The sequence below is a fragment of the Formica exsecta genome, unplaced genomic scaffold (genome assembly GCF_003651465.1).
Source record: "Formica exsecta isolate Colony F162 unplaced genomic scaffold, ASM365146v1 scaffold3, whole genome shotgun sequence".
NCBI lineage: Eukaryota > Metazoa > Arthropoda > Insecta > Hymenoptera > Formicidae > Formica > Formica exsecta.
In genome coordinates this window covers 1129869-1145139 of record NW_021850256.1, presented here as the reverse complement: position 1 = coordinate 1145139, position 15271 = coordinate 1129869, and the positions used below count along the sequence as shown (strand labels likewise).

At 41.7% G+C, this 15271-nt stretch overlaps 1 protein-coding gene across 3 annotated transcripts in view; it reads right to left on the bottom strand.

Annotated features, from left to right (window-relative positions):
• The window catches only part of LOC115237569, a 94233-nt gene that overhangs the window by 48674 nt on the left and 30288 nt on the right, over positions 1-15271 (bottom strand). For all 3 annotated transcript variants that reach the window (XM_029810701.1, XM_029810702.1, XM_029810703.1), the window contains exon 3: positions 4746-10795. In XM_029810701.1, the coding sequence (XP_029666561.1) occupies positions 4746-10295 (5550 nt within the window). In that variant the 5' untranslated portion in view covers positions 10296-10795. The remainder of the gene's footprint in view (positions 1-4745; positions 10796-15271) is intronic.

Here is a 15271-nt window from a genome sequence, read left to right as displayed (position 1 = left end):
AGACAAATTTACGGGAAATAGCGGTTGTAAAATTAAACAGGCGAAAAAGGAATACAATACGGACGGCTTGCGTGCAACACTTGCATAAAGTTTTACGTTATTTCGCGACAACGCCCTACTAACGCGGGTGTATCATCAGCAACCATTAATTAGCGATCATTCTCTCTCGTCCTTGATAGAGGCGAGAATGACTAAGGAAACTGCATAATAGGAAGATTTAGGGGCGTCATCCATGTCACGCGAAGTAGCGGTTTGTCCATATAGTATGATATGAAGATGATACTACGCAGAAGCAAAATTATGATCGTAATGTTTTTTTTCCGACATACATTTGACAAATTATAAGTGGCCATTTAAAGTAAATCTCTTTCACATGTCGCTACGTTGCTGTATCTATAACGAAGCTACGAATAAAGAGCGAGCGCTTTGCTATTTTTTAATTTAAACCTCGGCTTTGTATGCCCATCATCTCAACACGTCGTAATTAACAGGCAACAGTTTTCCTTCAATTTCTAGTAAAAGACGGAATCTGCGTTTGGTTTTGCTGCCTCGTTAAAAATATTCACTCGACAACGTTGAAATAATCGGACCGTGAATTAAAATAAACGAATTAACATACAAAATTATAATTTATTTTATACAAGAGAAGCGACAAAGTGTTTCTTTACCGAACCGTGTGTTAATTATAATTAGTCTCTAATACACGGAAAAAATAATTGCAATTATCGCGAATGTGAAATCTTTTCTTTTGCATCTCTGTTTTCGAAAAACGTGAAGTTACTTTTTCTTAAGAGAGGCTACGTGTAAATGGATAAAAAAAAATTATTAAAAAGAATTTTATATTTACAGAATACTCTCAGGGTACATTCTAAAATGAGCGAAAGTGAAACTTTGGATGCAATCGCAGAGATTGTTAGTCCTTTTATTTTTATCGTTATGAATGCGCAAGGCTCGACGACATATAATTTCGAGAGAGTTGACGATTTTTTTATTACTTATATATCCATGAAGGAACTATCTCAAAGATATTCCCCCGCCCCTAATGTCCCTTCCTCGTTCTTTCTTAAAACAGCGCTTCCAAAATCTTGTTATTTTCCATTATTATTGACTCTTGTACTGGCGACACCGGTTTCGGTACTTTTTCGATCCTATCCACTTTAAGAAATAATGTCTAAGATTTGTGACCCTTCTGACAAGTGAAACTTTGTTACATAAAGTCTTAATATTCGAAAAGATATTTCTCAGTAGTTTATTAGAAGTTTATATAAGGGGATAACCCGAACTTTGTGAACTTTTTCACTGCAAAACTTTGATCGCGATATACATTTTCACATCTGTTTTTATACGCGTATAAACGTTTTTTTACTCTTTTCTTAATAGTTGCTTTGGAATTCTCTTGGTTAATGAATATGCCGGTATCGAAATCAGCGTCTCTACACATTCTTCGAACGCCAGGTACTGCCCCAGTCACCTAATTCTAACACCGAATTACGCAGAATAATATTAGCCTAAGTACAGTACTATAATACGGCTGTAAATCTTTAGATACGGAAGCATATGTATCGGACGTGAATGTTTATGTGTGGTATATATATGTCTTTCGCACGCGTATTCATATATATATATATATCTTCATTTTTTGAAAAGGTTCACCCTATAAAGTACAGCGTTACAATTATTAAAATGCATCGATATATATATATATATATATATATATATATATATATATGTATATAGTTCATTCATTCGATCATTACTGGGTCTTCATGAAGGTCGAATGGTTGTCGGTACACGCAATGCGATCGATCGTATGAAATATTATGCACGTCTGTTATCGAGAACAAGGAAAAATGTTTAAGATGCAAGCTATCCACAAATGTTTGTAATACCTTCTGTCATTTATATACACCTTTAATTATCGAAACATAAATTTACTCTCTTGTGAGATGTGTATGAAATATGCAAGTAAAATAGAAATTAAATATAATTTCCATAAAGAGAAAGAGAGAAAAAAACGCCGCAAAATCTTTAATATTAAAATTGTATTAATAACTTATTATTACGCGACTTGTGTAATACATAACACAAATTTAAAACTCTCATAAATCATACGAGTTCGATGCATATAAATGACATTTTAATTATCTATGGTCACGATACAGTTCTATTACGCTACTACGGTATAGGTAATGTATACTAATTATTACTATACGACGTACATATCAACGATCATTAGTCTTGTTGCTTTTCACCTTACATAGCAGCACTGTAACGCGCGTACGGTGACAGTTAGAAAAATTTTGTGCCCGCATCATATTTACGGCGAATCTTCTCCGGCGTGACACGTGCATTTTCGCGTAACATTCTACGGATGTATAATATGTATCTGCAGCGATCGGCACGAAGATTATCGGGGGGATTTGTCGATACGTTTTTTTTTTTTTTTTTTTAGGAAATGCTCCTGTCTCTCGGAAAAAAATCTACGAGATAAAATTCCCGTCGTTATTTCGCTTCGCGAGGGAGCGTGTAGAAAATGTAACAAGAGTACAAGTTGCGGAAATATTGTCGGCGTAATACTGTCTCTCACGTGACGGCGCGGATTACAACGCGAGGTATCGATTTTTCTACGTTCACGCGCGATTGAATGGAATATATTGGCGAAATGCATCGCTCCAACGAGTGCGTCCCTGGATGGCATTAATATCGAGACAACGCGAGATAAGCGCCGCCGATTTTGGAAGTCCTTACGACGTATTTACGACGGTTAACCGATTATACCGATCACACGAGCGATAGCCCCTGTCCTACTTAATTCATTCGAAAATGCGTTAAGTGAAAGTTAAGTGATTCGGATAATCGTCAATATTTATAGGAAATGTTGCAAAATGGCAAATACTTGCTTTATATACGTTGTATTTGCATGAATGATACGAGAATGTGCGATCGTAATAATGGTGGATGAAAGTGCCCATTGATATTCTATTATCCCAGGAACTAAGAAAGCGCGGTTCACACTTTTATATATTCAAAATCGCTTTAAATAAAGTCTTAAGATGTTATATAGTTGACATCTCTCTCTTGCGACTCAAGACTTGAAATCGCCTTATATGTTATACATTTATATAGCATCTTTTAAGAGCATTTCTTGAGACGATCTTGAATATAGTATTCAAGTATGAATACCTCCTTAAGAAATACGATCTTCCCTGTATACCGCACGTTTATTGTTTGCACGAATCACGCGAAATGTACATTTACACCAGCGATTAATTGCCGTTAAATTTCTCCGCGTTTCTCCGTCTCGTCAAACGACTCGTCACGCTAATAGCCGCGCGTCTAAAAACCTCTTTTGTGCTTTTCGCGAGCTCTCTCGTGATGCTAGTTCTTCTAGGTACGTATCACGTGCGTTTTACTCTGCAATGTAGTTCTTTGTAGATCCCGGTGTACAGGAAATGTCGGGCTATTCGCTGGCGCAATTTCTACTCCAGATCGTTTTCACACACATACACACACATCCATTTTTCTCACTCTCAACGCGATTCGCAAGTATTTTCTGTTTCTTTATGGGTATTTACGAGAGCGATGAATTTCGATGTTTTACGAAATGCGAGTTTTCGCGAGTATCTGCGCGACGTACGTTCTTATCGCTATAATATGACTTGTCGTTATGCCCTTTGTGATCCTCAGGTAATACTCAAACGCGCGAACAATGATAGTCGATGTAATTATAATTTACAAGTATAATTTATGACAATGAGACTTACGCAAGAAAAGTAAAAAAATAATAAATAAAATAATTAAGATAAAATAATGTTCGTGATGAAATAAGATATTTTTTCTTTTTTTACAAACCATACTATGTCGCGTTTTGCAGGCATATTTTCACAACACTTTTCTACGTCGCGCAGACACATAGCAGCAGATTCTAACAATAATAGTTACTACCTTAAAGCGTATATCTACGAATAAAGCACCATCTATAATATTACGTCTAAAATGCTTATTAAATGAGCTTCTCGATGATCGCGTTGGATCTCGAGATCAATCATCATCGATCACGATAAATCGATCGTCACCGAAGCGACGTCACTCGTCCCTTAGAAATATTGCTTGGCCAAGCGTTAGTGGTGTTACACTTAAATTGACTAGTACCGTTTGTAACGTATGTCTCTCGTACAACCATTTTAGAGGCTGTGCGCCTCTTTAACAACCTCAGTGAAAGAGGGCAAGCACAAAACCGTCGTCGCCCTTTTAGACAGCAAAGCTTGACTTCCTTTTGGTGTCGCGCACCATATTGACTATGTATACGTGTCCTTTGGTGGCACGATCTTAATCTTAACGCCAAATATTATTTAGTTCGCAGTATCTCGCTCGTTTTACAGTCGACGTACCAACGCACTCGACATTCGAAATACGTGCCGCATAATAAAATTGAAGCACGCGAAAAATCAATTGTCGAGAAAATACGTCAATCGCCAAATTGATCGAGGCGCTAAAATACCGACATTATAGATGAAAGACTCGTTTTCGGCGTGCGCAAGTATATCATCGATAAAATAAAATAGAATTCGGACTTGATTAAATATCAATATCGGAGCCTCACGTCAAATGAAACATCGATGCCGATCGCAAAAGTAACACGTGAAAAGTGATGTTAACATATTAATTCACAGCTTTACCCAACCTCCGAATTTCGAGTACGCTTTACAAAGATTTTCGTGTCCTCACTTGATCATGATACTCACTGCCGTGGGTCCCTGCGAGATAGCGTTTTCCTTAGAGGCTTCTTCGACCTCCTTGAGCTTCTCCTCGGCCTTACGTTCCTTCAAGGCCTTGAGCAGCTTCCACTTGGACCCGGGTGGGCCAGGACTCACCTGGCCCTCCTTCAATGTCGTGTCCGAGCTTCCGCAGGACGAGGAGTCGATCTTGATCTTCGGTAGACTCAAGGTCGCCGTGGTAGCTGTCTCGGCGCTACCGGCTCCGTCGCGCTCGAGGCCTTCAAGGACAGTGCTTTCAGAATCCCAAGCTCCCGGGATGCTGACCGACACTTCGCTAGGTGGTACACTTACGCTACCTTCGCGGGATAGGGAATCTGAGCCCTGCGGCATCTTCTCGCTGTGACGTAGCGTCGAACCGTTGGAACTTCGTCGCGACTGCTGTTCTTCGAGATCCTTCGGCAGCTCGTCCTCCTCTTCCTCGTCCATCGACTGTCCGGGACTGTCAGGACCGGACGTCTCGCCGGATGAACCCTCCTCCATGGACGGTGGAGGCTTTTCCTTCTTGGCTTCTATCTCGTGCGCCCATGTATGATAATCGGTCACTCTGGCGAACACAGCCTCCACGCTTTCCGCAGACTTTCGCTTCGGAATAGGTTTCTCGTCGCGATATCTACTATCGTTCTCGTCGAAACGATGCTCCTTGATGACTGTACCGTTCATTCTAGTGGTTCGTGGTTCTTCCTTTTCCTCCTTCCTCTGATTCTTCGGTTTTGTGATAGCTTTAAGTTTAAGCTCCTTCAGTACAAACGACATCTTTTCTTTCACTGTCTCGTCCGGCTGGAAAGCTTCGTCTTCGGGTTCCTCAATCAGCACTTCGGTCATCTCCATTTCAGACTGCCTCTCCAACTCCTCGAGTTTTCTCAGTTCGTAACAATACCATTCGTCCTCGGAATCGATCGAGTCCTCGGTGCTCTGTCGCCTCGAGGACACTCTCGATGTGCTCCTATACGAATGCGTACTGCGATTATCCTCATCGGGTTCTCCCGGCCGCGAACCAGTCCAAGGGATCTCCAAAGACTGTTGGTGGCGCGGTAGAAACCGTGTACCTCCTGTAGTGCTATAACCTCTCATGCTAGATGCTGACGGGCTACCTTCCGACGGCGGAGCTTCCTCCGACAGACTGGTAACAAGTTCCGGCAATTTGGCGTTGCCTGATTTCTCGCTCTTCTCCGACACATCCTCCGGGTATTCGAAACTCGTCTCCAAAGTTGGCGCCGGACTTTCCTCTATCTTCTTTTCATTATTAATTTCATCGTTCGCTGGTTGTTCATCAGATACTGTTGAGGATTGCCGTTGACGATACTTTCCGAGTGCTCGAGATACGGCAAATTCCATGCTCGAGCCACCGATCAGAGTGACGGGAGGTAGTTTCGGTGCCTTCTCGTTAGGCGCCTCGTCCGAACTGCCCGTCGATCTTTTAATGTCGCCGACTGTTTGGAAGATCGATGATCCACCGGACCCCGAACCGGTACTCTTTCCTGAAGTTTCTTCTTCGAGCATGCCCAACTGCTCGTTTACGTCTTGCTCGTTAATTTCGATCTTTCTCTGTTCTTTCTCTTTGGTCCACGTATCCTGAAGAGCTTGTTGATGTAATTGCTCTTGATGTTGATGTAATTGCTCTTGACGAATTTGTTGTTGAAGCACTTGGTGCTGCTGCTGGAGCGTCTGCTGCTGTTGAAGCGCTTGCTGCTGCTGAAGCGCTTGCTGCTGCTGAAGCATCTGCTGCTGTTGAAGCATCTGCTGCTGAAGCGCCTGATGCTGCTGCTGTTGTAGGTACTCCTTTTGTTGCGTTTGAATCTGATGTTGCTGCGCGATCATCTGCTGTTGTGCCATCATCTGTTGCTGTTGCGCCGTCATTTGCTGCGGTGGCGGTTGCTTTCTTTTCATACTCGCAGTTTTTACCTTGGCAAAGAAAGGCGGTTCTTGAACGATATCAGATATGACACTATCTTCATCCTCTGACAGACCGCTCTGTCTACCACTGCTCCATTCGGTTTCGGACTGTTCCGGATCGGATAAAGACTGCGACTGGTGGCTGCGACGTTTGGCTTTCTGAAGAATACCGGAGACAGTGGAAACCAGTGTGTGCTTTTTCTTTTTTCTGACAGCCTGACCTCTGCCCCGGCCTCTACCTACCATCTCGGCGGGCAGCCTCTGCTGTTGAGCGTCTTGAGGCATGTCTAGATCTTCTCTTCTGACTCCGCCTGGTAATGATTGACTTCTGTGACGTTTACTAAGATGCAAATCAGGCAACCAATTACTCATAGAGCTCATTGCATTCTTCAACGAAGAGCCTCTTCTAATCTTTTTTGACAGCTTGGTGTTATCGACTTCGTGATCTTTCAAATTTGTAGCGATGCTGATATATCCGGATTGCGAGACTATAACACTCGAGGCATCGTAATATTCACTCTGCTGCGCCTGCTGCTGTTCCATAGATATCCTTCCGCTTTCATGATCTTGAATATATTGATGCTCTCTCTGCCATTGTCTTTGATAACCATCCGCGAGCTGCGCGCTCTCGGCACTGCTCAGTCGTTGACTATACGATTGATACTGCTGTTGATAAGCTTGCGGGTAGTTTTGATTCGCGTAAGTATGATGCTGCTGATATGCCGAATGCGCCTGATAGGCCGGTGGCTGGGGATATCTACGGTCCGTATACGGGCTTTGAGAGTAGCTACCGTCGGAGGTCAAGGATCTAATGCTGGAAGACGTCGAGTCGTGAGGTATTTGTTCTTCCATCGAGTTCAGCCACGACGTGTTCTCATTGGTTTCCGTTCGCGGCAGATTAGTTGCACTGGTCGGATAGTACGAAAGTGCATCGGTGATGTTGCCAGTGGGGAACATCGTGCGGTACATCGCCGCCTTGTATCCTTCGTGATTCGTCATGCCGTCCGTAAACGAGCTTCCACGCATCGGCTTTTTTGCGTGAACATTCGTGGCGCTCGTCGTCTCTGGATATTGAAGAGTGCCGTAATTGTCCTGGTAGTTGGTATATTGATGCTCCATCGAGTCAGGAGAGGAATAGTAAGCCGAGGTAGTAGTCTTGGGCCCGTAGGAACCGGAACCGCTAGTATACACGCTCGTGATAACTTGCTGCCGATTACTGCCAGCCACGGAGTAAATGGCCGGTTGTTCCGATCTGTAGATGTAATCTGTACCTGTACCGGAAGGCATCGAGCCGTAAGCGTGCTGAAAACTCTGCTGACGACTGCGTTTCTTAGGACTCTGACAGGTAGTGGTTACACCCGGAGCTGGCGGTGGTACAAATGTATAATCTTCCTTGGCCGGCGACTTACTGGCGGTCGTGTATGCCGATAAGTGATTCATCGTTGTTGTGTAAGGAGGATGACCGGCTGTGGTCGTCAAAGTGCTTGCGAAAGCATCTCTACCTTCGGGAGTATCGTAGAGAGGTTCTTGCAAAATGGTGACGGCGCCGGTCGTCTCGGGAAGCGGTGGTATCGGACTGGAGATTCTGGCGGGCTGCGTGCTCGGTATAAGATTGCTCGTACGAGTGTGATCCACCGAATAGGAAGTCAACATCTTAGTGATGGAGCTCTTCGGAGAACTCGGCGATTTATCTAAGCTGCTCCAGCCACTCATGGATGATAAACCAGAATCAGATTTTGCTGTTACTATATTGGCGGCGCTACCGGATTTAACCGTATGTTTCGGCGAGACTCTCGGTGACTTGGGCGAGTGAGGAGTGCGAGGACTGAGGCGACCTTGCTCCATGGAGACTAGCTTCTCCGTATTTCGCAGGAAACTCGGGCTCTGAGATCTTTTCGCGTCTGATTCTCTTTGATCCGCGCCAGGCATGAGGAAGGATTCGGTCGTGTCTCGCGGCGCCGGCGGAGGTGGCGAGCTAGGCGATGGGCTAGGTGGCGTCCGGCTCTCTTGGAATTCGAGATTAAGCTGGGCCGCGCTACCAAAATATCCATCTTGTCTAGTGCGGAGACCCTGCACGCTGTGAACGCTTTGCACGCTGCTGGCCGACAACGTGGGCGACGGCACCTTGTCGGTGGTCGTGCTATAAATATTGGGCGAAGCACAAGTGACAGCCGTCGCGAAGCTTTCGGCCATCAAATCTGTCAGTTCCTTGTTCTCCGCGTACCCTTTCGCGAAATTACCGACGTCGATCGGCAACTGAATCACCGGCTCTGGGCTCTTCTCCAGTATGGCCGACGTATAACCTAATCTAGGCGGAGTATAGGTAGTCGAAATGGAGTCTAAGTTGCTCCTGGACGTAGAAGTCAGTCTTGGCGATATAGATCTCGTTGTGAAGTCGCCGTCAGTAGCCAGTCCGCTGTCGGTACTGACTCTAGAAATTGATCTGCCGCCGGTAGAGCCGGGACTTTTGGAGAAGGTCCAGCTGTCGACATCGGTCTCCGCATAGATCTTCCTCAATTGCTCGTCTATACTACTTGCCTCCTCGGCAAGTTTTGCCTCGGCCTCGGTCGAATACTGGCTTCGCTTCGGCGAGTCTATCAATCTCGATTGCAATTCTATCAGATTCTGCGAGTCCTTCTGCAGCTTATTGGTTAATCTGTCTATCTCATGCAATTTCTCTAACGCGACTTGATCGAGAGAACTGAGTCTAGAAAGCTGAGCGAGATCTTGTTCGCTAATGCACGGTGTGTTCCCCCGGTAACTCTTGTAATCGGCCGCGCTAAATACCTCGCCTTCATCTTCGTCTGCTTCGTCCTGTTTCTTCATTATAGAGGTTTGTACTTCCTCCTTAGTCGGTTGACTAGACAGCTCCTCCAGTTCTTTCTCTTTTGGCATAGTCTTATCAAAAATGCTAGACTCCACTTCCTTCTTGCCGTTTATATCTTCGTCTTCAGCCTCCTCCCAGATCATTCCCAGCTGCGACGTCGGTCTCGATGTATCGCCGCAAATCAAATCTTCTCTATAGGCGTTGTTCAGACTTCTGTAGAATGCCTCATCGGGTATGTTGCCCTCTTCTTCGAGGGTCTCCAAGGTATCGAGATTTCTGACATTTCTGTGCATGTCAGTGACTACAGTTGCGGCCGTTGTACTATCTTGCGTGATCCCATGCATCCTTGCTAGCTCCTGTTGAGCCAGTTTTTCCCGCAGCACGGTAGTATCCTCGATGTCTATCGCTGCACTCAGGCTCTTTGCGATCGCGTCCAGTTCACCCACCGAGCCTTGCTGATTAGCCAGGGTCTCCTCGATAACGTTTACGTTCTCGTGAGCGCCACCACTGGTATAAAACTCGATCAACTGGCTGATCACAGTTTGCTGTTCGTACAGCAAACCCTCCAGCTTTTCTAGTCTTTCCCACATCTTGATGTATTCCTGACTGAGAAGATCCAGCGCTCTCCACGCATACTTCAGTTCGGTCTCGAGAATATTCAGTCTTGTGCCCAGTCTCTCCATGTAGTCACCTATGATGTAATCGATGTTACCTTCGCCAGACGTGGCGTAGGTCGGCAGAACTGGCGAGTGAGTCGGACTAGTCGGTGCTGGACCGCCCAATTTTGTCGAATCCATTTTCTAGCCTTGTCGGATGCACTGCGCGTCGTAAATGCTTTATTGTTTTCTTTTTAATTTTATTTTTGTTATGCGCCTATGTTTCTATCTGACGATCCCTGAGGCGATTCATCGTATGTCGAGGTTCGCTCCTAAATCAAGTCACATCCCCTCTTGTGGACCAAGAAGGAACATGAATTGCAGCTTGGCGAACCTCATGGAGGCCATTGGTGTAGTCGAATTTTTGGTCGTTGCGTCGCGTTCCATGATGATCTCCATGTTGACTCGTTTCGAATTTTCACATCTCACACAAAGTCTAACTATGTTCTACGATTTTTTTATCACCTTTACGTCTACATATATCGAGTGTTTCTCTCTTCAGGTTCCGTTCTACAGGCTACACCACGAACAGGAAGCTTGGAAGTCGAGACGCGATCTTGATAGAAGATTTGAAATCGCGCGATACTCTGCGCAAATGGCACTTTGTAACCAGTCTCGTACGTTCATGCCGCCATTGCTATCTGCAAAATAAGAAAAGCCAACCCGTGTGGCTTGGTACAAGGACAACCGAGTACCAAAATCCACGCCGATACAGCTTCCATGGTGTTCTCTCAATATATCTTAAAGATATCACATAATCGAGATAATAAAGTCAGAAATATGTTTAGGCATTTGCTTACATCTACGAGCAAAAGAAAGTTTTGCAAATATTTCATATAATCTAAAAAACAATATTATTAGAATGTAAAATATCATAATTGTAATTCATATGAACGTGCCGTTTAGGCGCGTCGTTATCGAAATTTCTATCTAATTATGCCCCCCCCCCCCCCCAATGTATTCTCAATCTAAATTTGATAGTGCCGAACAAGCGAGATTCTATTTCGAAATAAAATCCCTAAATCGGAAATCCCGTCAAATATATGTGCCACTTAAATATTACATCGCGTGCTGTGATAGAATCGATTAATCATATAATTTATGAAAATAAAAGATTTAAAAACGGTGCTTTTGTCACACATCGTCGTGTTTATTGATCTAACGCCCAGGAGCGATTCCACTCGTTGTCCTGCCTCGCATATCTCTCCGGATGATCAAAATAACCATCACGACCTGAAAACCTACGGTCGATCATATCTATATCCTGGATCCTCGATAAACTGTCGACGAGTCCATCTTTTATCACCGTTATTGCCATCTTGCACGCATATCGATACTAGCCTTTCCGTGTAACTCTACTGTTACGATTTACTTGCGACGCTACAGCATAAGATTCTGCTCTTTATGTTTGGCAAAAAAGTTGCCATCGTTCCGTAATAATAAGAAAACGTGTCGCTTAAACTTAGCTCGAAAATTATCGCGCAATTTCGAAAGTCGTTAACCTAATTTCGCGAAGAGAAGAAGAGTTTTAATTATATAATTGTTGACAATTTCTGACACGTGACAAGATTATGTTATTTGATAAAATGTGATGTCGTCGATAGATATGATACGTTACTTATTTCATCACAAAATTGTGCTATTTTAATATATTAAATTTAAAGGAAAAAATGATAATTTATAACGACGTCTTCTCCAAACTTTTTTAACTTTTCTCCAACTCAAGAATATTAATATTGATTCAGTATATCGAAAAATATTCTAAAACAAATTCATATGCTAGTACAGTGTATTTAAAATATCAGGCGATACTTAATCTTCGGCTTATACATATATATGAATTATTTCGTTCTCAAGATCTTAACAGCGGGTGACTCGTTATTTACGATCGTATATCACACGAGACATGCGTTTATCATTCGCGCTCTTTTCATATTTTATACTCGGAATTCAGCTTCGCCGTTTCACATTTGCTGCTTGCTTTCCTATCGGTTTCCTTCCGGTTAAGCGAACTGCTGTAGACCACACAAGAAAGAATACCCTTGCGATGATATTACGCCAGATACACCGCAGGCAAATTCTTTCCCGGATCAAGATGGGCATTCACGAGTTGCATTACAAAAGAGAGACGAACGGTTATACGTCATTTCTAAGATTCAACTCGTGGAAAATTCCTTTCGGTTGCAAATATTTTCTCTCGGCGCGCCTCTTGGAGTGTCAGCAAACAGGAAACAAGGTTACCCACGCGTATTCTATTGTCCCGTTTTAATATATTGCACTTTTATAACGCGTTCGCATATTTGCATGCGCTATGTGCTTTAACCATGAACAGCGATAATATAAAATTGTCGTCGTTAATCACATAATTAATAGCTATTAATATAAAATGGTTATTTACGGTGATGCCGTAGTATAACGTTTTTTACATGCCAGTTATTTTTATTTCTCGTCGATCTACGTCTTTCCGATTGCAGACGACTAACGGCACATAAACACAGTAAAGCCAAATGATTATCGATCTACTATCTACTACGTACCAACTGGAATGTTTATTGTACTATATCCATGTCATAGCACGATTACCATTCATGCGGTATAGGGCGGTTCACTTCTCGCGTGAGCTTTATATTTTTCATGTCACAAGACGGTCATTACTGACACGGTATTATTTGATACTGGTCACACAGCGGCGTCAAAGCCATTTCTCGTTTTCCTTTGGTTCTTTCTATATCTCCGTAAATGTGAATGAAAAACGACTCCGTAATAAAGTCGGATCTCGGGATCGTATCCCGATTGTTACAGATTTTACTTTAAGCCAACTTAAGCCGCCTCGTAGTTAATTCAATTAAGAACGGAAGTCCAGCGGATTTAGAGACTGGAAGTCTGTCGGATATCGAGTACTTCGACGCAACAAGTCAGACCATATGTCGATTATCACGTCTCTGTTGAATAGATTTCATTTCCAAAATCATCCCGAGATATATAAGATTGTTCTCTTATCGAAGAGATATAAATATCTCTGCGAAATTAATCCAAATATGCGAATTAAATTGATACATTCTTCTTTTACACGATCGGTTTTAAGGGGTCTTTTAAAGCTTCATGGAGGTTTTCGCTTTCAGAGAGAATTTCGCAGAAGGCCGCAGAAATAAAGTAGATAAAATGTCAGCTAGTGCGGCGAGAGATAAAATTTATTATACTTTACACGCAGGAAGAATATTTGGTCCATGGAAAATTCCGAAATTTTTGGAGCGTCTACTGTTTTGTCTCGAGTTTGTCTTATCTCATAAATCTCTCAAGCAAAATCCCTGCATACTTTTTTTTTACATAAAACGTTTTTTACATAAAAACAATTTTTAAAAAAGTTTACATGCTTTAAAACATAAAGATTTATTTATTGTAAATGGTATTTTAGAATGATTTGTAGAAATGCATACTCTTATATACGCGTCCACGCGACGCGAGCTTCCGTCCCACAGAAAATGACAAAATACTTTTAGCCAGGTGAAACATCTCGTTAGAGAAAAACCTTCGTCCGGCCGCTTCTGGATAGCATGAAAGACCGTAATCTTATTAAAGGGGGCCGAGATTAATTCATAACGCGTCACGTACAGCGAAAAATAGGACAGCCTTGCGGGATTTTGCAGTTTACCGCTAGAGATTTTCTTATATATGCATGTATTATGTATGTGTTTATGAAGGAAAATTTTCTTTTGAAATACGCCCGTGAAAATTTTAAAGAGGGAGAGAGAGAGGAAATGAAAAAGAGATAGGAAGAGGGAGAGAGAAGGAAAGAGCCGCTTAAGCATAAGGAAAACAATCGTTAAATTATTACTTGAAAGTGGTATTGTTGTAGAAGTTCGAAGAGTTGCTACTTGCGTGGTATCTCGATGTATGCTGCTCTTAATGCGTTCATAAATTTTAATTTTCAATTTTGTCGCGACACAGTTATTAAGGTGCATTCCAATTAATGCAGTTTCTCTTTCGAGATTTCTATAAAAAAGATATAAATTTTTCTGTTAAAATTTTGAGATTGCAAAAAAAGACAAATTCGCTTTCTTTAATATTTGCAGATTATATCCAAAAGCATTTATATATTTTCTACCAAGTCATCTTCTATATTATCACGATACCATAAACGTCAAAATAATTGCGATATCAATCATTAATCTCGTACAATGTGCGAAAAAATTGTGTGTTTCTTCCTTTATTACAGCTTCATCCCGAACAAAAGTTTCATTTTGCCGATAGTTACGATAGTGTTGTTTTTACTTGGACCTACATACTTTTGTATCTTTTCATCCATTCCTAATAAGTATATATGTATAGAAGGTTGTGCTCCCGCAGAAATGGGATACGAGTGAGATTGGCTAATCCTATTTTCGACTGAGAGAAAATTGTTTTCCCGCGGATAGAGTCGACAACGAGATTTATAAAAGCGATATCGCTAAAGTTATTTTTTCGAGGTAATGTATCGCGCATAGGCAAAGTTTATCAGGAAGCGTCAAGCAACAGGTCTCTCTCGCTGTTAGTATCATTAATTGTTATAAGACCATACTTGCCCAGCAAAAGCTCTCTGGTAATCTGGCTATAATATGAAAGAATTAATCCGTGTATTATTATTTCGTCAAAACAAACATTGCATTTATAAATTTATGCGTAAATTCTTAATCAACAAAAGCATAGCATAAATTGTTTTTGAAAATATGATAATGACAATGGAAAGGCAATCTCAATATAACGAGTCATTTAGTGTAATCCAAAATGCAACAAGCATGGTAAACTTAACCATATTTGTTGCCGCTTGTCTATACAATATTTAACGAGCCAACGGAAATTTCACCATTACTCCATTGTCACTATCTATAATGCCATTGCGGACTTTCGCAAGATGAATGTAATTGTCATCAAAATTACATATGGAAAATAAGATATTAACATATTGATACTGCATAATGATATAATAATTATAATTTTAAATAAAATTATAATATTATCTCTTTTCTCTCTCTTATATATACATATACATTATTTATATATGTTATTATTATATATATTATTTATCTATATTTATTTATAATATATATATACTATATAATAAATACATGTTTTTGAAT